The sequence below is a fragment of the Ptiloglossa arizonensis genome, chromosome 6 (genome assembly GCF_051014685.1).
Source record: "Ptiloglossa arizonensis isolate GNS036 chromosome 6, iyPtiAriz1_principal, whole genome shotgun sequence".
NCBI classification, from domain to species: Eukaryota; Metazoa; Arthropoda; class Insecta; order Hymenoptera; family Colletidae; genus Ptiloglossa; species Ptiloglossa arizonensis.
Genome location: NC_135053.1, coordinates 17,457,403 through 17,482,605, shown reverse-complemented (window position 1 = coordinate 17,482,605; position 25,203 = coordinate 17,457,403). Strand labels below are relative to the sequence as shown.

Below are 25,203 nucleotides of genomic sequence, written 5' to 3'. Positions count from 1 at the left end.
GCATACTCGTTGAATCGTTCGACAGGCTACGCTTTTTGATGCCTTTCTGCGAGGGAATTTCACTGGACAAGGTCGTGGGCGTGGAGAGATTTTATCCCTTCGCGATGAAGGGTGTGAAGAAACCGCCGCTCGTGTTTCCGGAAGTGACTCGTGACCAATGGTTGCGCATGATGACGCGACTTCGGAATCATGTTTCGTCGAAGGCACGCAAAGTGAGTAACCGAGCTTTTTCGCGACGAAAGGACAGAAATAGCCTCGCGAGCCGATAGCTTCGCAAATCCGTCCCACTTAGAGCTGTTCGTGTAAACAATTTAAATCGTGCCCATGAAATGTCGGATTTAGAAAATATTCCACCAGTTTCGTTCTCGATAATACAACAATTTTCTAATCTTATTTCAGCAACGTACCAACCATGCCCTTTTGTAACACGTTCACACACCTCGACTTTTCACGAACGAAATTTCTCTCAGCATTTTCCACGGTATCTTCTAATTCTACCGAAATTAAGATCTCCGCTTTTCCAATCTTCGAGCCAACTCTTCGATTTTCTTTCCGATGAAATTTCTGTTTCGTAACTTCCCGTCGAATTTCCTCCTTTATCGAGAGACTTCCAATTTTTTTTTTTATTCTCACGTCTTCCTCGTAGCCATCGCTTCGATAACATTTTCGTCATCACGGTTTTTAAAAATGTGCCGCCTTCTGTTTCTCTCATTTCTGTGCAATTTCCTCGCGTTACTTTCACTACGAATTTTCCGTTTTTCTTGCCTCGGTGAATCCTTCCAACCTACGGAATAAGTCTTCTATGAAACTTTTTAAAAGCTTTAAAGTTTTTAAAAAATCTGTTCCATTTTTATTCACATCAGTCTTCTCGATTATACGGAAATGGAATAATTGTTTTGAGTAGTAGACATATACAAGGTGCTTTTTAAAACATCAATACACAATTACAGAAAAGTATGTACAACAATTCATGAATCTGTTTATTTTTCGAAACATCCTTTATATGCACTACTGCTCAAAAGTTTAAAAAAGATGCCCTTAGTCTTTCTATAATTAAGTGAGTATTCCCAGTCGGAGACGTGGTTGTTTATAGTAACATTTTGGTATAAAATATTCTTTATAATCATAGATCAATAACCCCGAAACGATACTTTTTATTATTCAAATAATTGCATGTTTCCTACAGCCATTTTAAACGATACAAAAAATTCGAAAACAATATTCAATTAATCTATTTATCAGTTTTGCTTGTTTTGTACCATTTTACAAGCTTAAGAATTATGTCTTTGCCCTTGCTCTTATGTTGCCTTGTTAAACATGTTTAACACGAATTGTAAACAGTTCGAACGACCTGCTGATCTCGATGGAGGTAATCGTGAAAGAATTTAGGAGAAGACAAGAAAGGGGCAAGGTTGCGCAGAGAAATTTCCAATCGAGAGATTCTTGGTGAAACGAAGACACCAGATGTTGCCGGGAAATCGCCAGCTCGACGATTCGGGACGTATCGGGGAAATTATGGAATCGAGACCGTTGCTGATGAACGGAGGGAGTTCTGGGAGAGCCTGAAAAGCAACGAGCATGGAGTCACGTCAAGAATTTTGGGCCGTACCAACAATTTCGGGTCGTGCCAAGAATTTCGGGTCGCGCCAAGAATTTCGGGATTGGCCCTGAGAATTCCGGGTCGCGTTAAGAATTCCGGGTGGTGTCAAGAATTTCAGGTCGCGCCAAGAATTTCTGGATTGGCTCTGAGAATTCCAGATCGTGCCAAGAATTTCGGGTCGCGCTAAGAATTTCAGGTTTGGCCTTGAGAATTCCTGGTCGCGCCAAGAATTCCGGGTCGTGTCAAGAATTCCGGGTCGCGCCAAGAATTTCTGGGTTGGCTCTGAGAATTCCAGATCGTGCCAAGAATTTCGGGTCGCGCTAAGAATTTCAGGTTTGGCCCTGAGAATTCCGGGTCGCGCCAAGAATTCCGGGCCGTGCCAAAAATTCCGTGTCGCGCCAAGAATTCCGAGTTTGGCCCTGAGAATTTCGAGTCGTGGGTCGAAGAGCTCGACAAAGATGTCACGACCCGAATTCTCGTCGTCCAGCAGGTCCATCGGTGGAAAAATGGACGTGCCCGTGGACTCGAGAGTGATTTCGAGGAAAGGCTCATCTATGGGAAGAGCAACGAGGAAGAGGCACAGGAATCACTCGGAGTTGCTTTCGTTGAGGTAACGCAAGAGGGGACGCTTTTTTGACAAACTATGTAAGAACGTGGTATCGAGTAGGACAAATCGGACGTAGAGTGGGAAGTAACAGATGATAATTCCAACGGAACCACGGATCCGCGTTCAATCGGCAAATCCTGTTCCAATTGAGTCTCTCTGTCTGGAATTGGAAGACAGTTGACCTTCAATGAGGAGGACAATGTTCGAAATCGGCCATTTTTGGTGCACCCGATCGAAGAAGAGAAATTTGTACACAGGGTGGTCCGTTAGAAATAGAAGATTAATGTAAACGAACAGAGATGAACCGAGATGAACACTTCAAGGTCAACAAAGGTCAAATTCTAACACCACATTAACTGAATATTTCAGGAAAAAGTTGCTTTCAAGATACCGGAGTAATTTTCTTCTAAAAATTTACCACTCCGTCGAATTTTGCTACAAAAAAACTAGCCATTTCGATTAAAGAAGAAATTCGACCTTGAAAATTTTACAAAGAACTCACAAAAAATGTACCAATTAATTTACATGAATTGAACTATAGAAACAAAATTAATCGATCGAGTATTAGATCGATTATAAATATAAACTTAACAATTCGAGTGATCAGGTTATGTTGTGAGAAGCGTTTACACTTATCGCCAAGCTCGAAAGTACAATCGTGTTTGTCTCTGATAATTGTTACAGGTTATGTAAACGTTTCCCTCGTTGGTGCCAAAAATGGCCGGTTTCGAACAATGGCCGCCAATCGCGCGGGAAAGTTGCAATTTATTTTCGGTGGTGGGGATAAGACGATCGGTAAACGGTAAGCGTAGAGGTTATGTTGTTCGTTACGGTGGTTTCGATTTGTTGGGCGCGACACGATTAAAAGACCGTGTGCGCGGCGAGGAAGAGGCGTTTTGTTTCGCGTCTCGTTATTACGTTGACACTTCGAACGCGCCGCGCGGAACCGGACCACCGCATGATTAAAAATCGAGCAAACGCTAGCGGGGCACCGACGCTTTGTCACGACGGGAGTTTCGCGGTCCACCAGGCGGAATTCGCACGCTTATGGCGAAACTAATATAACTTTTAAATTACTTGCCGGACACGCATAGTTGGGATGCCGAAACGGCAACAAAGTACGTTTACATTCGTTCGCGTGTAAAATTCACGGGCCCCGGCGCTCGTTGAAAATGACGCTTAAGGTGTACACGCGGCCACGAAGGAAACGACGATAGATATTGGAATTAGCGAGGAGGGAATTAATTCAAACGTACCGCGTTGAAAAGGAAATAATCGTTTCGATGTTCTCGTGACTATATTTTCGCGAACGAGAGTATTAATATTAATTATATTTTTTAACGAACGAAGTCAACTTTTTCGGTTTGACGGTGCGTGTGTGCGTTACGATTATAGCGTGAACTGCGGCGAATGTGCACATACTAGGGATTTTAGTAAAAAGTAACTAAAACCTAACCTAACTCCAGATAACTGCTTCGTTAGCGAATGTATATACATTTGTTAGGTTCGCGTTTTAATTGTGACGCATATACAACGCTTTGGGGTTAGTAATTTGCGGCGTGGAATATACAGGGTGGCTCAAAAATTTCCCAACCGGAGAGTGTGGTTTCAAGATACGACCGTATTGTATATAATAGTTGTTAAATGTTGGAAAGAGTGTGTCCAGATTGCTGTAATCCGAAGCGACTTCAAACATCGAATTTGAACAAATTTCAACCTATGCAGATTAAGGTTATGTTCGGAGAGGGGATGTAGCGTGGCGCTGTCCGGCGCGAAAATATTGAGGGGATTTCCTCGTGTCTCGGGCGAGAAATGTCGATTTTCTCTCGTTTGCGTTTCCTCGAGATTTAAAGTTTTCAAAGTACAATAATAAAATAGCGAGTCGGAATTCAAAGAATCAACAAAGAGAGTGGCGTTCGAATAGGAAATCTTATCGTAATCAAATCTTTAAATACGTTTACCTCGGATTCGTGTTTCTCGAACCGGTAAACGATCGATTTACGGCATACAGAAATATAATTAATAACTCGTTTATTATTGCAACGAAACGCGTGAAAAAATTCACGCAATATCTGCGCATATACATTAATCAGAGAAAAAAGTTTCCGTTCAATACATCGTGTACTTTTCTCCCCAAAAAATTCCAAAGATTGCCCATTTTTCGACCCGAGACGCGAATAGACCTCGCTTAAAGATCGCGAGGAAATCTTGAGTAATCGAATATCGGTTGTGTACTGCTGTAAACAGATTCGAAGAATTTGTTGGCCATGTCGTGGCCTCGATTCTGTTTAAAATTTGGAACGAAATTTGTCAGCGAGGACAAGCTGACAGATTGAAAAGTGGTAGGGTTAAAGTCGACGGGGCGCTCGCGCCGACGTTCACTTCGTTCTTCTTTCTTCGCTTTCCTCTACATCTCCTCCACCCCTTCCCCCTTTCAGCGTTCTCCAATCCCGATCGAAGCACGGAAAAACGTCCCGACTTGATTCCTTATTCCGATAAATCGTCCGAGCTTCCCTTCTTCCGGAGGGATAAAAATATCTCTTCCGCGTTCCAGATCGAATTCCACGAATCCGAATAAGTAATTACCGTTATCGTGCTCGCCTCGATTGCTCGCGAATTATTTTCGTTCCGATTCGAGCGGCGAAGGGAATGTTCTCGACTCGAGACACCTTCATTGATCTCAGAAGACAAACACTGCGTGCGTGCACATGAATCCGGGGCGACGAATGCGCGACAATTCGTCCCGGAACCGATGGAGGTTCGTCTTGATTACGAATGTCAATTACGTGTATGTGATATGTACGTTAAGACGTTAATGTAACGTGTAAATAATTGTCGATCGTTCGCTGATTAGGAGCGGATTAATATTAAGTTATAAATGGTTCGAGCACTACCCTCGACTTCGTAATTTTCGTCTTTTGTTGTATGTATTCGATGTAGGGCTTTTGAATAAAATATTACGAAACATATTATTCGTGGTACCGAACAAAAGTTAACAGGATCGAGAATTAAAGAGTACGTTAACGACGAACAAAAATTCCCGCTTTCGAGCGAAAACGAATCACCGATTCGCTTGAAAACGGGGTAGGTACTTTTGTCTCGTTCGTTCTCGACTTCTGGTGTCGATTTTCGAACTAATCGTTGTGTCGGTGGTTTCTTGGTCAAGCTGTAATCATGGTTCATCGTTACAGGAAAGATTCCAAACAGTATTCTGACCTTTCTCGATCGATCGTCGGGTGTTCAGGTGGAACAGAGACATTACAAGAGGGCTTTGAATCGCAAACCGGCATCGAGGATTCTATATCGCCTTGGTAGCATCCGCAGAGTGGTACGCCAATGTCGGGTAAACAATTATTGGCGACTAGGGTGGCAGTCATTGGGGAATCCAGGACCTTGGTGACGTAGATCCGATGTGGTTACGACGATACTCGCGAGTGTCTGCCTTCTCTGATATTCTTCTCTCGATCCTCGATCGATTCTGAGATTCTCGATGCTTCAGAATTCTTTTGAACGCTGGTCGAGGATTACCCAAAGGTATCGAACGGATGACTTCTGGAGATATCGGTTCACTGGCAACTTCTTTATCTATCGATAGTGTGCTTGATTCCAGTTTAATCGGTCTCAAGAATCGTTCCTACCTTTTTCTTCGTCCACGTTTTTGCTGTCGAGTCGCTCGTACTCGCTCCGGAATTTCCTCAGACCGTGCAAACAGGATAATACTCCTTTGGCGGGCACCACGCAGACGGGTTGACGCCATCTGATAACATCGACCAGCTGTGGCTCTTCCGTTGTAGTCGGTGATTGGCCTTCGGTCCAGGAATGTCGACTTAGCTCACTGGTTAGCGTCAGGAGCACACCGTGGCTGTTGTTGCCTACCTCATTGTTGCGTTAGCACTAAGAAACTAGGCAGTTGGATCTCTCGTAGCGGAGAATTTCGATACGAGTCTGCGATGAAGGATAACAGAGTTCAAACCTTCTGCGATCAAGGATTGCAGCTTGTGAAGATCTTAATCCTTGCACCTTCCGAGCCCTGAGACTTCGATACTGTCACAACGAAGGATTCCAGCACTTGGACTACCCTCTTACGACGAAGAATTTCAACTTTTGTATCAAGAGAACTCTTGAACCTTGTTGGATCACACTTCGATGCTTGAACCTTTCACAATGAAGCAGTCCAGCACTTGGTCACCTTTCAAAGACTCTTCTTTCTAAACACTACCTTCATCTTCCTGGACCACACTTCGATACTTGAACCTTTCACGATGAAGCATTTCAGCACTTGGTCACCTTTCAGAGACTCTTCTTTCTAAACACTACCTTCATCTTCTTGGACCACACTTCAATACTTGAACCTTTCATGATGAAGCAGTTCAGCACTTGGTCACTTTTTAGAGACTCTTCTTTCTAAACACTACTTTCGTCGATATTAAATACCAGACACTATCCTGAAGTCAATGGTGAACTTTCTCAGAGGAACAGAGACATTTAACGAGGGAATGTTAGCATCACTAAGTGAAAACGGAAAATATGCCACGTTGTTAGGGCTCCATTTCGGTGTTCAACAATTGGGGAGAGCCTTTCGAGCTTCGTCGACGATCTGTCGGGCGATTAGGCGGGTCGATGAACATACCTGAGCTGAAACCGATTTTAGTGCACTTACGAGCGGCCACTAACGTCGCGTTAATTACCCTCAAGGGGACGCAGCGTTTATGTGTTGGACGTCTCTGTACTGGACAAGTTAATTGCAGGACTAAAATGCGGGTAAGGTGAAAGTTCAAGCATTTCCGAAATATTTCTGTCACGTTAATCGCTGTTAGCTATTGAAACCATTGTCCGGGTGTCTTCATCTCAAAGACACGTTCACTTTGATTTTTGCTCCTTCCCTTGATCTCGCTTTTCCATTTGTATTTATTCCTGTTCTTGATTTTCAACAACCGAGCATCAAGCACACGAAGCAAAAAGAATTTACGCTCGTTAAGATTGATCTTCGACCAGTTGATCCTTCCCTAATCAGTTGGAGCAATTTCGTAACTGGGTTACAGATAAACGTCGATGGCTACTAACCGTGTGTCAATTTTCTTGATGCACGCGCTTCATCGAAGTGCCTGGATACACGCAACTCTGTACAATGGCGTGCTTTCGCGTTGCATATGTTTAGGGTGAACAGAACCCGGTGCGCGTAACGAGGCTGTGTTACTCTGTTTTTGTTTATTTTCAAACGGAATATATTCTCGGCAATTACAATACGGTTCATATTGTTCTCGATGTTTTCTCCGTGATCAATACTCGTGACAAATTGACACCTCAAGTGGATGAAAAAAAAAAAAGAAAAAAAAAATTGTTTCAGCTAGCAACGATTGTTTCATCGATGCAACATGACGTTGACCTGCCACGGGATGTTATAAATACTCGACGTGTGGTTAGCGAACGCGTCAAAATCTTTCCGCTTTTTTTTTTCCAACGAGTAATAATACGTGTTTCCGAACTTTGATTTCAATTTTTTCACGTGAGCTCGTCGAACGAAATTACGCATGAAATATTCGACCGGAGTGAAAAAACGATCGAGCGGGAACGTGGCTTTATCTCGAAGAATGCGACGTAAATTCGTTCAACGTCCTGTATACCGTGACTCCCCGAGCAAGAATTCACCCTGCGTCTCCGATCATAAAAGGTGCAACGCGACCGGTCCATTTAAATTCCCTCTAATCTCCAGTTCCAACAAAAGCCCGTACACTGGAGTGTCTCGAGCCAGCAGGGCTGGTCTCAGATGCTTCCGAGAGAAACGTCGAGGCCGAGTCACCCGAAAATCCCACCCATGTGCAAAAGGAGCAACGCGACGCAGGGACAACAAACAGTAGGGATGGGACCAAGTTTGCTATATACTCCTGAATCCGAGTCAATACTCAGGATTCACAGATTGGTATTCAAGGAATAACGTTTCGTTGATGGTACAGTGGTTCCCGCTTTCGAGCGATAAATTCGTTGCAGTCGGTTTACTTCAAAGCGGGGTGGGTATAGATTTCTATTTCTGTCCCGAGATGAATAAAGATTGCTTGATGTAGATGGTGTAAACAGTGGAGGTGTAAACAGTCGATTTTGTGACTTCAAACGAGTGAAAGAATTGTTACTTGAAAGCGGGGATTACTGTACTTGCCAGGTACTTGGATCTACACGAGCTGGTTTCGAAACCCTGGACGAGGGTTCACAGGACGATACAAATAGTTCTTCTACACGATACTATTACTTGGAAGTATTTTTATTGGGTTTGTATCTGTGTTATGTAACTTGTTTTTCAAAATAAAGGATTCGAATCCAGACGGTCGGGATTCGAAGCTACTTGTAACATGTTCGATCCCATCACTGACCGAGAGCAGAGCGGAGCGTCTCTGCAAAGACGGTGATGCAGAGAACTCGAACACACCTGAGTGGCGAGGAAGAAACAACTAGCGATGGGACCGATATGATTAGGTATTGTACTCGAACAAGTTAATACCAAGTAGATACTTTCGTAGAAGTATCAGGCGTGATCCAATACGTCTTCACAGAAGTATCACAGATGCCTAGATACTTTCGCAAAAGAATCACACTTTCATATACGCATAGATACTTCCACGGAAGTTCCACGTATGTCTAGATATTTTCACAAAAGTATTACATACGCGTAGATACTTTCACACAAGCACCACATATCCACAGATACTTTCACAGAAGTATCTCACACATATAGATACTTTTACAAAAGAATCATACATACAGATACTTTCACAAAAGGATCATACATTCTAGATATTCCCATAAAAGTATTACGCACACATAAATACTTCCACAAAGTATCACTCACGCATAGATACTTCCGCTCAAGTATCACATACCCACAGATACTTCCGCACAAGCAACGCACACCCATTGATACTCCCATCGAAACACCACACGCGTACAGATATTCTCGCAGAAGTACCGCGCAGGCACAGATACTTCCGCGCAAGTATCTCGATACTAGTTCACGATTCCCAAACTCGGCCCCGATTTCGGTATCGTCGTTCCCATCGCTGAGACGATCCGACGGCTGTGGTGGGGACCAGATTCTTGCTAGGCTTCGTCCCGACGAAGAGGAGCTGCGACAGGGAGAGAGAAAGGAGGGGGGGGGGGGGTCCGTACGCCGAGGAGAAGGGCGGATCGGTCGAGACAACGGAGAGGGGGGAGGCCCGCGGAGGCCGTGGCGAACGCGCGGAGGTGGAGGAGCGATTTCTTCGGCGATGCCGGGACGCCACGGTGTCGCGCGGAGGCTGCGGTTAGAAAGCCTTAAGCCGGGCCCACAGTGTCGCGTCGGTGTTCGCCGTGGCCGCGTACCACCTGATCGTCCACGCCGCGCGACGGCACAACCTGTCCGGCATGCACGGTGTCCGCGTACTAACAGTGCCGCACGCCTGACCGACTGGTACCAGTACGGTACCAGTTGCCCTGCAGCCCGGCAGCTGCACGAGCCCGCGCGTGTCCGCTTCGCAGCGATCGGTGTTCCGAATCGAGGAACGCAGACGAGGCCCCGAGACGACCTCTCCGTTGATTCTCGCTTTCGATAGAACGGCGACGGTACCCGCGCAGGCGTGTTTCGTGGATTCCTGTGGGAGAGTCGCAGCACCTGGACGACCGAAAAGAGGTACGAGCGCTCCGCGGGCATGCACCGCGGGCACACTGGCGCGGTTTCTAGCCCGGTGAATTTCACTAGCAGCTACTGATGACATTTCGATCGTTACATGGATTTTTTTAACATCTCTCTCGATTCGTGATGATTATTGAGGGTTAGGGGAAGAGACTCTTGTAAAATCCATGAGCGCAGTGTTTGGGTTACTAAAGATGGGTAATAGATTTTGGGTTGGTTTACAAAGGTAAATATATAATTGTGGACGACATTTAAATCGTCACATTTTTTTTTTAACTTCTCTCGATTCATGATAATTATTTAGGATTAGGGGAAGAGACTCTTGTAAAATTCTCGAGCGCAATATTTGGGTCACTAAAGATGGGTAATAGATTTTTTGGGTTGGTTTACAAAGATAGATATATAATTGTGGACGACACATTAATCGTCACATAGATTTTTTTTAACACATCTCTTGATTCGTGATAATTATTTAGGGTTAGGGGAAGAGACTCTTGTAAAATTCTCGAGCATAGTATTTGAGTCACTAAAGATAGATAATATATTTTGGGTAGATTTACAAAGGTAGATATATAATTGTAGACAACCCTTTAATCGTCACATGGACTTTTTTTAACACATCTCTCCATTCGTGATAATTATTTAGGGTTAGGGGAAGAGACTCTTGTAAAATTCTCAAGTGTAGTGTTTGGGTCACTAAAAACGAGTAATAGGTTTTTTTGGGTCGGTTTACAGAGGTAGGTATTATATTTTCGGCCGAGTGAAATAAATTTCCAGAGTTTGTATATATTACGTAACAGGTAAATGGCTACGCGAAGGGGTACAACGGAAATTATTTTAGGTTAGGTGTTCGTTTCGCGCGTAATTACACCGATGGGGGCTCGAACACCGTGATCGGGAACGATTTATCGATAATCGCGAGCTCGAGCCCGAGGATGTTATTTTCTGCTCGACTTTTGTGAAATAAGTTACACCTCGTGGTTTTCACATCGAGGTAGAATTGTCGAAATAAATAACAGTTGGTGTAAATTTATGGAATCGAAAGGGGGGTGGGAATACCGATATACGTTATTTTCGGTTTTGTACATATCGCGTTATTACGTATTCGGGCAAAAGTGCATTAGTTACGAGCAATTATTACACTTCCAGTCTCGCCGATAATTATTCATTTTCCCGAAGAGGACCCAAGAAACTGGGTTAAAACGTTATAAAATATTCGCGTTGTGATAACGGTTACGCTCTGGATAGTCTAATAAACTCGATTAGTATTCAATACCGCGTGTACGGTATTTAACGGACCAATGAAATTATTAATGTTATATTAAAAATTCGCGAAACAGCAGCCGTACGGTATGCGACCTAGATTTTAATGTTTCTCCAAATATTTGTGGATGTTGGCCCGTCTGCGTGAAAGATAGAGGTATAGTGGGGAGAACAAATATACCTGGCGACGCGTGTATCGATGTAAAGCCACGCAATGTTCATTTTGACATTGAAAGCGATCGGTGGTGTTCGTGTAATTATTTGAAACTTGGTGTATCATCCGGCAGAGTACAACGTAAGTTCATTTCTTGCGTAACATTTGTTATTATTTACACTCGTGTCTAATTAGGGACGTATGTCGGTCAACGTGTTCAATTTTTTGCGTCGAATTTTAATTCTTCTCGGGAGAAACTCTCGGTGATGCTCTTTCGAGGATTCTCGAATCTCCGTAATTCGTTTCTTCCGAATCGAGGAATCGATTTACGCGAAAGAAACGAGTTCCGTTCGCTATACTCGCACCTTTGCGTACGGAGAAAGATTACGCCACCAGAAGATAGTCATCGTTGCTCTACACAATTTTTTTCTCGATTGTCTCTTTACACAGAAAAATCCTGAAACTCGTTCTAGTTTCTAGAATCTAATTCTGTATGGGATTATCAATGCCCTTGGGGAGTGTCAATGATTTTCAACGTTATATTTCTTTCGTACAGACGATCTTCAGGATTACGTGATCGGCTCGAAAATATTTGAAATCGTTCTTTTTCGATGTATACAGGTTTGTCATTGAAAAATCGTTTCGTTGTGAGTTTCTTAATTTTCGTTTAATTCGCGAAAAAATTATTTAACCTCGTCAATTTCTTGAAATTGAACAAGTTTTGACTTTTTATCACTTTTATTACATTTTGACACGACAATTTATTACTTTTTCAAACTCTTCGATCTTTCAATGGTCATCTTGTACTTCTTGTCATAAGCTGTGACTCGATGTCAATTTTTCGAAAACGAACAAGTTATGATTTTTCCAAATTCCTCAATAGTCATCTTGTACCTCCTGTCAAAATTGATGATGTCAATTTTTTGAAAACGAACAAGTTATGATTTTTCCAAATTCCTCAATAGTCATCTTGTACCTTCTGTCAAAATTGATGATGTCAATTTTTTGAAAACGAACAAGTTATGATTTTTTCAAACTCCTCAGTGGTCATCTTGTACCTCCTGTCAGAAGGTGTGGCTCGATGTTCTTCAGGTTGATGAGACTCCGGTTAAAATGATCCGATTCTGCAAAGAATTCTTACGAAAAAAATTCTTCGTCCCTCGAAAGGTACAATGCACTCTCGTCGAGTCTCGTGGTTTATTGTACGAGTTTTTTTTTTCCATACATTCATTCGGATATTTTTCGCATTCTATTTTCAGTTCCATTCTAACGCAAATAATTCTTTGTACCTCGAAATAGTATAGAGCACCATCGTTGAATGCCTTTTCTCGTTTATTGTGGGAATATTCTAAATGCAACAAGTTTATTCGGATATATTTTTTCTCCCCAGTCTATTTTTGGTTCTTCGTCATGTCTATATCCGGAGGCATAATGCTATGCATCTTCGGGGTCAAAAGACGTAGTCAAACCCGATTCTTTTCAAAAACGACCGACTCTCCTCGGTAACTGTTCTTGGTAAAGTAAACGAGTCAATAACTTCGAACGGGAATTCTTTCAATGCAAACACTTTCCACGCGTTTCAAGTGGAATTCCAGCTACACGTCCACACGTTTGCACGTCATTCCTTCGAGCGATCGTCCGAACGCCAGTATTTACTTCGCTGCATAATTGTTGCTGCACTTTTCTATCGACGCTGAGTTTTGCAACTGCAATATTAACCCAGTTGAAGTCGACGTTCTTCCAGAAGTCCTTCGATAACATTTTTAAATATACTATTCTACATTTACAATACATTATAAAAGATACATTCTGACATACATTCTTCAGAAAGGAGCATCTTAGGGATCCTGTCGATGTTAAACGATTGTCAAACAATTCTATTTATAATCAAACCTGAACAGTTTATGGTAACATTTTCAACAATGACGAAAGAAAATTAGTCTTGTTATTTCTACGCGTTAACTTTTTCTTTTTCTTTTCTTCTTTTCGTTCAATATCGTCGTTGTTGCACACGCTCGTGGTTCAGTAATTAAGTACACTCTGTGTATTATTAATACTGGATTTACCAACCAGTCAAAATTACTTCAATCACTTTTACGAAGAAATTTACTTTAAATTCCATAGTATATTTTCAAATGACTTTTTCTGTTTTATACATATAATCAATTTCATAAGTTTCTTTTTCTTTCAATCATCGATTTTCTGAAAACACATTTAAGTTTACCATAATTCTATTCACAACGAGACAAAGTGTTATTCCTAGTAACATTCCCTTTCATTTGGGTCTACGTGGTCCGCCATATTGAAATTCAACCACGCCATCTATAATTCTATTCTATACATACAATCAATTTCATAAGTTCCTCTTTTTTTCAAACATTGATTTTCCTAGCTCACGTATGAGAAACACTTGAATATACTAGAATCTATCGATAGTTCTAGTGTTAATTACCATTATTTTATTCACGACGAGAGAAAGTATTATTCATAGTAATTTATCCTTCCATCTGGGTATACATGATCCGCCATATTGAAATTCAACCACGCCATCTACAATTCTCTTTTATACATACAATCAATTTCATAAGTTCCTCTTTTTTTCAAACATCGATTTTCCTAGTTCACGTATGAGAAACACTTTAATATACTTGAATCTATCGATAGTTCTAATGTTAATTACCATTATTTTATTCACGACGAGAGAAAGTGTTATTCCTAGTAATGTATCCTTCCATCTGGGTCTACGAGGTCCGCCATATTGAAATTCGACTACGCAGAGCGTCTCTGGGGTCCCTGAAGCAGCTTGCGAACGATTCCAGCTTTTCTCACAGATCCCCCGATCGTTAGATCACGATTCGTACTCGAACGATTGTACAAGACCCGCCTATTGTTGAATGCCAAAAATCCTCTGTTGGGGCCACGCTCTCGGATCTTTCTCTCTCTCTCTTTCACGTCTCGCTGGCGCGTCACAGGTGCAACTTTCGATGCACGATTTAGAGGAGTTAGAAAGTGCGACGGGCCCCGTTGTGTTCGCCATTCTCTACCTTCTTTCCCTGGGCCGTGAGGTTTCACGTGCAATTGCAAACGCGCCCACGCGTGTCGAACATCTCGGAATATTCCCAACGATGCAGCTTGGCGCGAGATTGACATCCGTTTTATTTAAAAAAAAAAAAAAAAAGACAATAGAACTCCTTCCACGAGTGTCAGATCTTATTTTCGAATCCTTGTTTCGCGATCTACGATCGGATATGGAGGGTATTTGCACGTGATTTGCAATCATTTCGAAAAATCTTTTGTCGAGGGATTCAAAAATGATGATTCAATTTTTTAATTTTTTGTTCACGTATTGAAAACGTGAAAGCGAATTTACACGAAATTTTGAACTTTGATTTCGATATTTTGATTGTGCGATGCACGCCTATGGACAGGGTGAGTCTTGATACTCGGTAGGTGGATCATTATTGAAGGTAGGGGACACTTGCGAAGTTGTTGAGTTGTACGATAGTGAAACTTCTTTTTAGGGGTGTATCGGTGCAGTTGCAATTCATAATTGCACTTATCTTTTTAAATGAAACTTCACGATATCTTCCACGAGGATAGTTGACTCCAGACTCCAGAAGTTGCAAAAATGTTCACTATTGTGTCAATTTTGTCGCCTTTACCTAGGAACAGACATTTATATTATTAAAAATCACAGGAATATTATTTATTCATCCTTTTCCTAAAGAAAGAAATCCTTATTACTATCTAATGTCTAAAAAAGAAAAAAACGAACATAGTTGTGCACAATATAAATATTCAATATTTATTATTTTACATTAAATCTCAATTGTGACAAAATAGACACACAATTGTGCACATTATAAATATTAAATGCTTACATTTTTCTCGATTCGCTAACGACAAAATGGACGCCGTTAGTGGTTTGCAGCGACGGGTCTCAACGGACCCACGCCACGCTCGACGAGTCTCGAAAGAAAGAACAAATTTCTTCTCGCAACAATGGTGTCGGTATTGCATTAGATCGTTCGTTTTTCTTTGGTGAAAATGAAACGCGATTTTTTTAGAGTGTATAAACATTTTATTAAATTATGTATCCTCCATTTTGGAGAACGAAGTGACTTTCCGAACAAATCCAATAGTATCGTTTAGGGTAGCGTGGGTTTAGGAAAACGTAGTTTTAAGGTAACATTTGGCCAGCAACGAGCAAGAAAGGGGGTCACAGTTGACCCAAGAAAAAAGCGTGCTCTTTCTTTTTCAAAAGACAAAGCAACGTCGAACCAAGAAGCATTGAACAAAGTCGTGAAGTGTCGCAGAGGACTGTATCGTGGTTATTTACTATTGTCCAGCCATTGTCGAAGTATTAATTATTTATAACTTAACGAATCGTACCGCGGTATCGAAACGAAATTCCATTAAGAGGCAGTCGAACTCACGGATAGAGCAAAGAACGTGGTTTTGGTACATTAACAACGTGCTAGATAAGAGATGCAGATAAGATAGTTCGGGACAATTTGCATCGTCGTGCTCTAAACCAACACCACAGCCAGTTTTGCGCAACCGCGGCGAACTCTCTATTTACCGCGTTGGTACGTTACTTAACTTAGTCCCGACAATAAACCCAGACTTGGAAAAACTGGAACGAGGAAGGTTGCGTAACACGAGGCGGGTATACGCGTCGGGCGTAAACGACGCTCGCGTCGCGTCATCGGCCCCGATCCGGCGTCCGTGATGAACTCAAGGGTAGGAAAACGATAATTAACGCCACGCGACCGACGACCATTTTGTTATTAAAATCTCACGTCTCACAGTGTACCGCGTAACACTTGGGACCCGTGTCGTTCACCGCGCGTCGAATATCAACGGACCGAAGGTTCATTTACATATGTTAATTACAAATCGAGCTCGGAACGAGTGGTAGCGTCGAGAAAGGAGTGAACGGTGTTTTGTTATTATTTGAATGGTTTCTCCGTTCGTTATTATCTTCCCTCGTGTTCGAGTTGATACAATTTCCAAATTCGAACATTAAAAAATGTTTAAATTTGTAAATTGTATATTATACGTATATTAACTTTTGTTTGTACCATTGTATTTACACGGTGAATGATCATTCAGGTGGTAATAATATTGCAAAGAAAGAAATGAATGATTGTATTATTTTATCGTGTGCATAATGATTTTGACAAGTAGCTGTGTCTTTATTTAGTTCGCTTAAAATTGAATTCGAAATTGACGAAGATTTCAAATAAATGCGACGAGTGGTTAATATTGTGAATATTGTTGTGTTTGAATGTATTGTATAATGTATTTTATTAATTTGGAAAGTATTATATTAGTGTATCGATTTCGGTCCTGAGAACAGTTCCCAAATATTAGAGCGTATTTCAACCTTGAGTTGACTACACGTACGGAAAATCGATCAAGGTCGCTGTAAGCGAGGGACTAGTTCGATTCTTCAGTTGCGTGAACATTGGACTTGGATCTAACGAGCTCGTTGAAAAATCGTCGCCAAAGAGTCTCGAACAAATCGCACATCGAGATGACCAGCTTCTTCAAATGACCGTGCACTTGGGTGCAATTGGTTCGGTTTCTTTAGGTTTCGCGCGTATGTATCGGTGAATAATCGAAAACAACGACAATACACCATCGACACTCCTGACGATGGTGCAGTCGTTTCGAGCTCGTCAGTAGCACAAACGAATCTTAACCCTTAAGTAGTATATTTTGTCCTACATACGATATGGTAAGGTCTATAAGGCCTCGTATAATTGTCCAAATGTTTCCAAACGTTAAAAAAAAAAAAACAATTCGACGTTGTGGAATTATAATAATTTATCGAAAAATTGAGTAAATTGAACTTTTGATAATAAAACATCCAGTGAAGTCTGTTAGACTCCGTTTTATCAATTACGGGTTCTTATTACTCTAATTGTAATATTCTATAATAATAATACTCTATAATAATCTATTATAGTACTGTATTACACTCTAATTGTACAAATTTATTGAAAAATCGAGTAAAGTGAATTTTTGTTATCAAAAGAATCCACTGGAGTCTATCAGACCCCATTTTATCAGTTACGGTTTTTCTGCCTCTTATCAATTTATCCAGAAACTGAAAAAGTGTAATTTTTGATAACAAACAAGTTCACCGAAGTCTGTCAGACCCCAATTTATCAGTTATGGATTAAACCGTCGAGAGATTCCCTGTTGGTGTTGATAAACACCTGATGAAGACAGGAGGAACGACATAGTAGTCAAGTAACAAGCACCGGGGTACAAGAGTCACGTATAATAACGTGATTACGCGTTGCGCACAATATCGTGTTCGTGTGCGTTCACCGATTCCCGCGAATTGCGATGACGTGACCACACAATGTCGTAGGCTGCTGCTCGCCGCTCGCACGCACGTGTGTGTTCCCATTACGAGGCACCGTACCGGGGGCCCCACATGCCTGGCCATTCATGGCGTGGACGCTATGACGCAGGGGCCCGGGCGTCCATGCGCGTCGAAATTTCCATTGGAACGGTTGGTTTGGGCTCAATATTGCCAAACGTGGCTTGGGTCCTGCATTTGAAGGACCCCATATTTATTATTAGCTATTTCACATTTTATGACAAACAAATGCATATCAATGTTACTACTAGAGATACTAAATTTTCTTTTAAACTTTTTTTCTTTGAGAATTGAATTGTTCTTGTAGTGAATTTAGGTTAGAAGTTGGTTAGGTTAGGTTTTCTGAGAAATAGAGACTAAAGTATAATACACATTGTAGTAGCACCTGAAAATTTGTTAATTTTGTAATAGGAATAATGGGCCTTGCATTTAAGGAATCCCATATTTATTGTTACTTACTTCACATTTTATGACAAACAAATGCATATCAATGTTACTACTAGAGATACTAAATTTTCTTTTAAACCTTTTTTTTTTGAGAATTGAATTGTTCTTGTAGTGAATTTAGGTTAGAAGTTGGTTAGGTTAGGTTTTCTGAGAAATATAGACTAAAGTATAATATACATAGTAGTAGCACCTGAAAATTTGTTAATTTTGTAATAGGAATAATGGGCCTTGCATTTGAAGGACCCCATATTTATTGTTACTTATTTCACATTTTATGAGAAACAAATGCATATCAATGTTACTACTAGAAATACTAAATTTTCTTTTAAACTTTTTTTTTTGAGAATTGAATTGTTGTAGTGAATTTAGGTTAGAAGTTGCTTAGGTTAGGTTTTCTGAGAAATATAGACTTTAAAGTACAATGTGTACTATAGCTGTACTTTTATCAGTACATTTGATGAAAGATACGTGGAATCGATATTTGAAAGTTAGTTTACTCATATTTTCATATTCTGAAACATGAACTTAAAGTTTCTGAAACTATTCGTGTTGATATATTGCTTCTTCCCCCCTCCTCCGTAACGGAGTCAGAAGTAAGCAAAGAATTGAGCCTCGAAACTCATCTTCTGATATTTCAGACATCGTGATTCTTCGTAGAGCTCCTGATAACACCGATGCAATATGCACATTTTGCGGCGGACGTTATTCCACGAACCATCGTGGTGAAATATGGATCAAATGCCTCGTTTGTGAAATACGAGCACATAGCGAATGCGTATCGTACGAAGAACAGAAATAAGTGAGCGATTTTTGTTTAGAAACGATAGAATAATCGTCAGTTTCGCAAAGTATCATTTTTCATCATTTTTTCTTAGGGACCCATATTGTTCAATATTTTTTTTAAATTTGAACAATTCACTGGATCCAATTTGATGGTCACACTTTCAAGCTGCACCAAAGATTCTACGAATCCTGACAATCTCCTTTTACAGTCTTTTCATTTCGAACGATTTGGTTTTAGAACGAATGAACACAGACAGAGGTAGTAAAATTTTCTATTTCAATTCCGCATGAGAATAAGTTTTTCTATCTTTGCTCTCGACGTAATAGGTTCTCCAATGGGAATAACGAGGACTTCGAGATAATTTTCGTCGTAAACTAGAAATTGTTAAACGACAATATCGAGTCGTTACATCACTTTATATTTCTATTACGTTATCTCGGTCACGTGGAAGAAGAATCGAGTTCTTCCATGTGCTACCGATCGTACATACGTTACGTTGGTTGTCCCGAGGAACGAAAATTTGATCATTTTTTAACATTTCTATCGACTTCTGTCAGCAGCTTGCTATAATTGCACTGTACGCTCTTGAATAATATTCCAGTTGTATTACATTTTCAAACGGGCGTGTTTCACAAGAAATCGAATTAATTTCATCTGTAATACCATTCGATTAAAATTTCGATTCATTTCTCGTTAAATAATATTTAACAAATCCCCTTAAAAGACACATTATTTCCCAATTTGCACACATTGCTTCGACGAAACCACTCGAATAAAATATAAAATTACACTCAAAAACAAAAATTTTGAATACCCACAAAAATAATAATAATTTAATTTCACTTCAGGAGAACAATAATTTCCTCTCAAAAGAATAGTATAGATAGATCAGAAAAATTCTACTCTTAAAAAAAGACAATTTTAATACTCATAAAAAGAAAACAATACTAATTTAACTCCACTTTAGGAAAACAATAATTTACCCTTTGAAAAGTAACATTAATAGAATATTTGTACATTGAACTATTCTTCACGCGAAAGGTACCTAAAGTCTGGAAAATCACGATTCGATCATCTTTCATCGTTCCACGTTGAGATGGAGCTTGCGTCGCGCCACCGGATACGCTCTTATCGTAGAGCTGGGAGAGTAACTTAAATCGACGAGTATTCGAATATTTTTTATTGTTACGCTCGGTATCGTGCATCGCGGATTTACGTGTTCCCAAGCTTCATCGTCGTCGTGGTCGTCGTCGTCGTCGTTGTCGATGTGATAAAATACGATCCCGTCGAGCGTTTACCGTAACGAGAGTACCACCGACTTTCAAATACGCGCTTGATTTACAACGTTCGATCGCTCGAGCATCGCGCGCCTCCCGCAATTTCGCGGCTATTGTTCCAGCCGTTCCGTTCCTCGATCTTCGTTCCAACGATCCACGTCCCCGGGATTCGTTCCTTTTTTTTTTCGTCGCGAGTTCACCGATGCAAATTCGCCCGAAACGTTTACTCGTGTCTAATTGGGGCGAGAGCCGGCGCGTAACGCGAGCCAGGCGGTGACGTTACGCGTGATAATGCACCGTTAAAAGGGTGTGTTCTGGCATTCTTCGGACGATCATTGAGCAGAAGGTCACCTGTCAGGGGAAAAGATTTAATGGACGTCTTGCTTGAATACCTGGGAGTGCGCTATGTAGCGCTGTTTAGCATTAATAGGTCGTTTATCGGTTCTGGTGAGCGATTTTTCGAAAGGAAGAAAAAAATTGGAGCTTTCTAAAGATAAAACAGCGGGGGGAGCTGGGTGACAGAGGATACCGGATGTTGGGAAAAATTGTTCGGGTATTTGCAACTGGTACCTGGGAAGTATTTGGTGTCACAGGTACTCGGAGAGTATTTGATACTAGACGAACTCGGGGAGTATTTAATAATTTGGTATCACAGGTACTTGGAGAATATTTGGCAATGTAGATACTTGAGGAGTATTTGACACCACAGGTACTTGGATAGTATTTGGCAGTGTAGATACTCGTGGAGTATTTGATACTAGAGGTACTTGGGAAATATTTGATAATATAGGCATTTGGAGAGTATTTGGTACCACAGGTACTTTGAGAATATTTGGTACTGTAGATACTTGGAGAGTATTTGGTACTATATGTACTTGAATAGTATTTGGCAGTGTAGATACTTGGGGAGTATTTGATACTAGAGGTATTTGGGCAGCATTTGATAATATAGGTACTTAGATAGTATTTGGTACCATAGGTACTTGGAGAATATTTGGTAGTGTAAATACTTAGGGAGTATTTGATATTACAGATACTTGGAGAGTATTTTGTATTACAAGTCTGTGAGTGTTTATTACTATTGGTTGTATTCTCAGGTTTGTGTAATTTTAAATACTCTATATAATGTGGTCACCATCAGTTTTTAGTCGTTTTTGTTTTGTGAAAAAATAGTTAAATAATTCTATGGGGAATGTAACACCGTTTCAACTATTTACCAGCCGCGCCCGAGTTATCTCGAATTGTTTAGTCGCCAGATAAACGGGTGAAACTATTGTTAACGACCGAAAGAATACACAGTGATGTACAAGGAATGTAAGATTTGGAGAAGAAATTTTAAATACACATTTGCAATCGTTTTTAAATACTCATGCGGCAAAATATAGGGAATTGTGAAATATTTTTCATTCCAATTTTCGAAAGATATAATAAAAGAAATAATACAATGTTAGCTAAGAAAAGAAGCATGTTAATTAACGTAATTCGTTCAATATGTATTAACCGATGGTCGAAAGTATCGAGAGAGTCCTTCGTCCGAGGAGAAATCAGTCCGAAACATCTTATCAAGGTTTCTCGAACACTCTTCGTTCGAAAGAGTCGATCAGGGGCCAACGTCCCCCCTCCCCCTCCCTCTCGTTTCAGTCGGTCCAATTACTAAAAGTAGTAAACTCAACATCCCGAAGATCACCCTAATCTCCGGAGCTGTTCTTCTCCCGTGTAGAAAAGAATCGTAAAAATTCAAACTAGCAACGAGCTCGGTATTCGTGATCCCTGGACGAAACCCCGGATTCAAGGATCATCGGCGACCGGTTCGTTCGATAAACTTCGAATTGCCACCGATTTCTCTGATTTTTTGTCCCCAGTCGGCCGTGAAGAGGTCAACGACGAGCAACGCCTGGTCGGCTCGTTTCCTCGTGCACGAGAGGACCCGGGAGGAGGCGAGAGAGGAGGCACACCGGTTGCGGCAGGTCACGAGGAACGGGTCTTAAGATGGCCTACATTATCCGGTCTTATCGGTGAAAGAAGGCGACGCTCGGATCGAGGAAGAAACGAGGAGGAGGGCAGGAACCACGTGGCGGTTGCCGCGATAATAGCGGGACAGGAAGAAAAATGGGACAAGCGTGGTGCAAGGAGAAGACCACGAAGTCTCAGGACTCCAAGTCACCCTTGGACCGGGTCTTCGTGCGCTGTGCGCATCGGGTATGTGAACAAATAACATCTTACCGACTTATTTTCGCGAATCGGGTTCACGAGAATTCTAAGAAAACGTGGAAAATTTTATCTCCTTTGTGGAACCTCGAGTTAGTTCGTATTAATTTGGTGTTCGTAGAATGGTACCTCGCTTAAAGATAGAGTCAGTGTTAGGTACTTGGAATCGAGTGTTATTCCCACTTTCGAAGGTGCAATGAATTGTAAGAAAGTGTGGAAAATTTTATTTCGTTCGTGGAACTGCTGGGGTGGTGTTTGCAGAGTGGTACCTCGCTTAAAGATAGAGTCAGTGTTAGGGATTCGAGATCGAGTGTTATTCCCACTTTCGAAGGTGCAATGAATTGTAAGAAAGTGTGGAAAATTTTATTTCGTTCGTGGAACTTCAACTGGGGTGGTGTTCGTAGAGTGGTACCTCGCTTAAAGATAGAGTCAGTGTTAGGAATTCGAGATCGAGTGTTATTTCCACTTTCGAAGGTGCAATGAATTCTAAGAAAGTGTGGAAAATTTTATTTCGTTCGTGGAATTGCTGTGGTGGTGTTCGTAGAGTAATACCTCGCTTAAAGATAGAGTCAGTGTTAGGTACTTGGAATCGAGTGTTATTCCCACTTTCGAAGATGCAATGAATTTTAAGAAAGTATGGAAAATTTTATTTCGTTCGTGGAACCTCGACTGGGGTGGTGTTCGTAGAGTGATACCTCGCTTAAAGATAAAGTCAGTGTTAGGAACTTGAAATCGAGTGTTATTCCCACGTATGCAGGTGTAACGAATCTTAAGAAAGTGTACCAAATTTTAGTTTTTCCATCGAACCTCGATTGGCGTGGCTTTTACTCAGTGGTTCCTCGCTTAAAGATAAAATCAATGTTAGGGATTCAAGATCGAGCCATAATGTTATAACACTACGTTTCACCACGAATTGCTTTTCAAGATTTGCAATAATCGCACGATCTTAGTTCTCCCCACAATCTTTTATTAAACGAACTTTTCTAATATTAAACAACATATTTCATTCAACATTACCGCGCCGTTTTAATAATGGCGCGGAATACATCTTTTCAAATTGTTTCCGAACAGCTGTTACACATTCTTGCAAGACAGCTATCGCATATGGTTAGATCGTCGATTTGGCAAGTAACGTCGCTTTTTTGTCTTTCCTATTTGCACATAAAGTACATTTTATGGAACGGACACTTAACGTCGTAAAGATATTCAAACGAGCGTCGATGAGCTTACATCGTGTAGGAGCGATTTTCAAAAATTCGAATCATTGACTACTTCTATCGGTGGTGTCGTATTGAGCTCATAAATAATATTTGCGCGTTAAAAAAATATAAATTACATTCACTCGAGTATACAAGACGCGTATCTTGACAAAATGCTTGCTTTCTATCCACCTTTAAGAGACTACTTAAATTTTATGCGGCGGTCAAACTTGTTACAACCTTCTTAACTAATCTCTTCGCGAACTCTCGACTAAATTGCATTAATAAACGCGGTGGAAATATCAGATGGAGGGTACACGTTCATAAATAAATTTACTGTTACGCGTTTCAACGATCTTATCGTTCGACAGTTTACCTATCGAAAAACGGAATCTATCCAATATCTCTTTGTGTACACTCGCGTGGAAGATTTAAATAACCGATTGTTATATACTCAGCGGGCGTTCGTGTACCTACACGGGCACGTGGCGTGGATTTATCATTGTGCATCAGACACGAACGCCACTCTAATTTGGAATCCGAGACACGCAGATATGCGTGTAATTGCTAATTAACCGAGTGACGGTCCCTCGTTGCATGATGTACGCGAACGCGTGACGCGATCGTCCGCAAAAAGTCGTCGAAGTTGCGAAAACACGCGCGAAACGTTTGTTTCGAACTTTGCCGCTGATAACTGGATCGTTTGCTCGAGAGTATGGACGTTTTTATGGGATTAATTAATCGCTATTTCCGACGATAAACATTTCACCCCGCCATGGAGTCTATATTTCATATCTCGGTTCAAGTAACCGACCACGGAGTCCGTGTAATCGGTGTTCGATAATAACGAAATTTCAAAAATTTTGGAAATTGTTAAAAAAAAAAAAAAGAATCTCTACGTATTTATTTTCGTCAATGTTCCACTGACTTTTATATATTATCCAACGATCCATCAACCTCGTCGCGTCGATCGCTCGATTTTTTTTCTATATTCGTAAAGGTGGTATTGTTCGTTCACGTTCGATTTTATTTTCCACCTTTTATATAGATCTCTGCTGGCACAGAGTTAAAAATAAGTCGCACGGTATCAAAGTGCCGCGAGAAAATATTTCAAGACGCAGAAGATTGAACGATCGAATAATCAAATCGATCTAAATTATGCACTTCTGTATCAACAACGAAGGAAATCTATCCTCGTGATCTAACGCGGGTACATATATACATATAAAAGTTAGTGAATAAAATTACGTATTAATAGCGTTTTAAAGTACAATGGTTCGTATCTGGTGTGAATCTTGTACGAAATTAACGAGATCACAGTGAATAGGATTCGTTTGCGATAACGATATTCAAATGTTTAACTCGAAATGAAATAAACAAAATTTAATCATTTGCCACCCAGGGAAGATTGTCGGAGGTATCGAAACGTCGATCCTTCGACTTATTGTTTCGTTCCAAAGTTGTGCGCACCTTCGATACGTTCTATGGTAAATATTAATATTTATCTTTCACATGATGGTATTTAACAGCGGTTGAAACTTTAATGCAAGAGTAACGAGCGCGCTAATGAGCCGGCACACGTAACGTTCGCCATTACGTAACCCATC

The 25,203-nt window shown here is 40.9% G+C and overlaps 2 protein-coding genes across 8 annotated transcripts in view; both read left to right on the top strand.

The window, feature by feature from the left end:
• LOC143148574 (uncharacterized) overlaps positions 1-5,157 on the top strand; it is a 48,899-nt gene extending 43,742 nt beyond the window's left edge. For all 6 annotated transcript variants that reach the window (XM_076315022.1, XM_076315024.1, XM_076315023.1 and 3 more), the window contains exons 4-5: positions 26-212; positions 1,342-5,157. In XM_076315022.1, the coding sequence (XP_076171137.1) occupies positions 26-212; positions 1,342-1,389 (235 nt within the window). In that variant the 3' untranslated portion in view covers positions 1,390-5,157. The remainder of the gene's footprint in view (positions 1-25; positions 213-1,341) is intronic.
• A 4,504-nt stretch (positions 5,158-9,661) lies between these two features.
• The window catches only part of LOC143148107 (uncharacterized), a 70,011-nt gene continuing 54,469 nt past the window's right edge, over positions 9,662-25,203 (top strand). Inside the window, exons 1-2 of one of the 2 annotated variants that reach the window (XM_076314035.1) lie at positions 9,662-9,864; positions 22,052-22,388. In XM_076314035.1, the coding sequence (XP_076170150.1) occupies positions 22,299-22,388 (90 nt within the window). In that variant the 5' untranslated portion in view covers positions 9,662-9,864; positions 22,052-22,298. Of the gene's footprint in view, positions 9,865-22,051; positions 22,389-25,203 lie in introns of those variants that run through there. The other variant, XM_076314034.1, reaches the window with a different exon arrangement.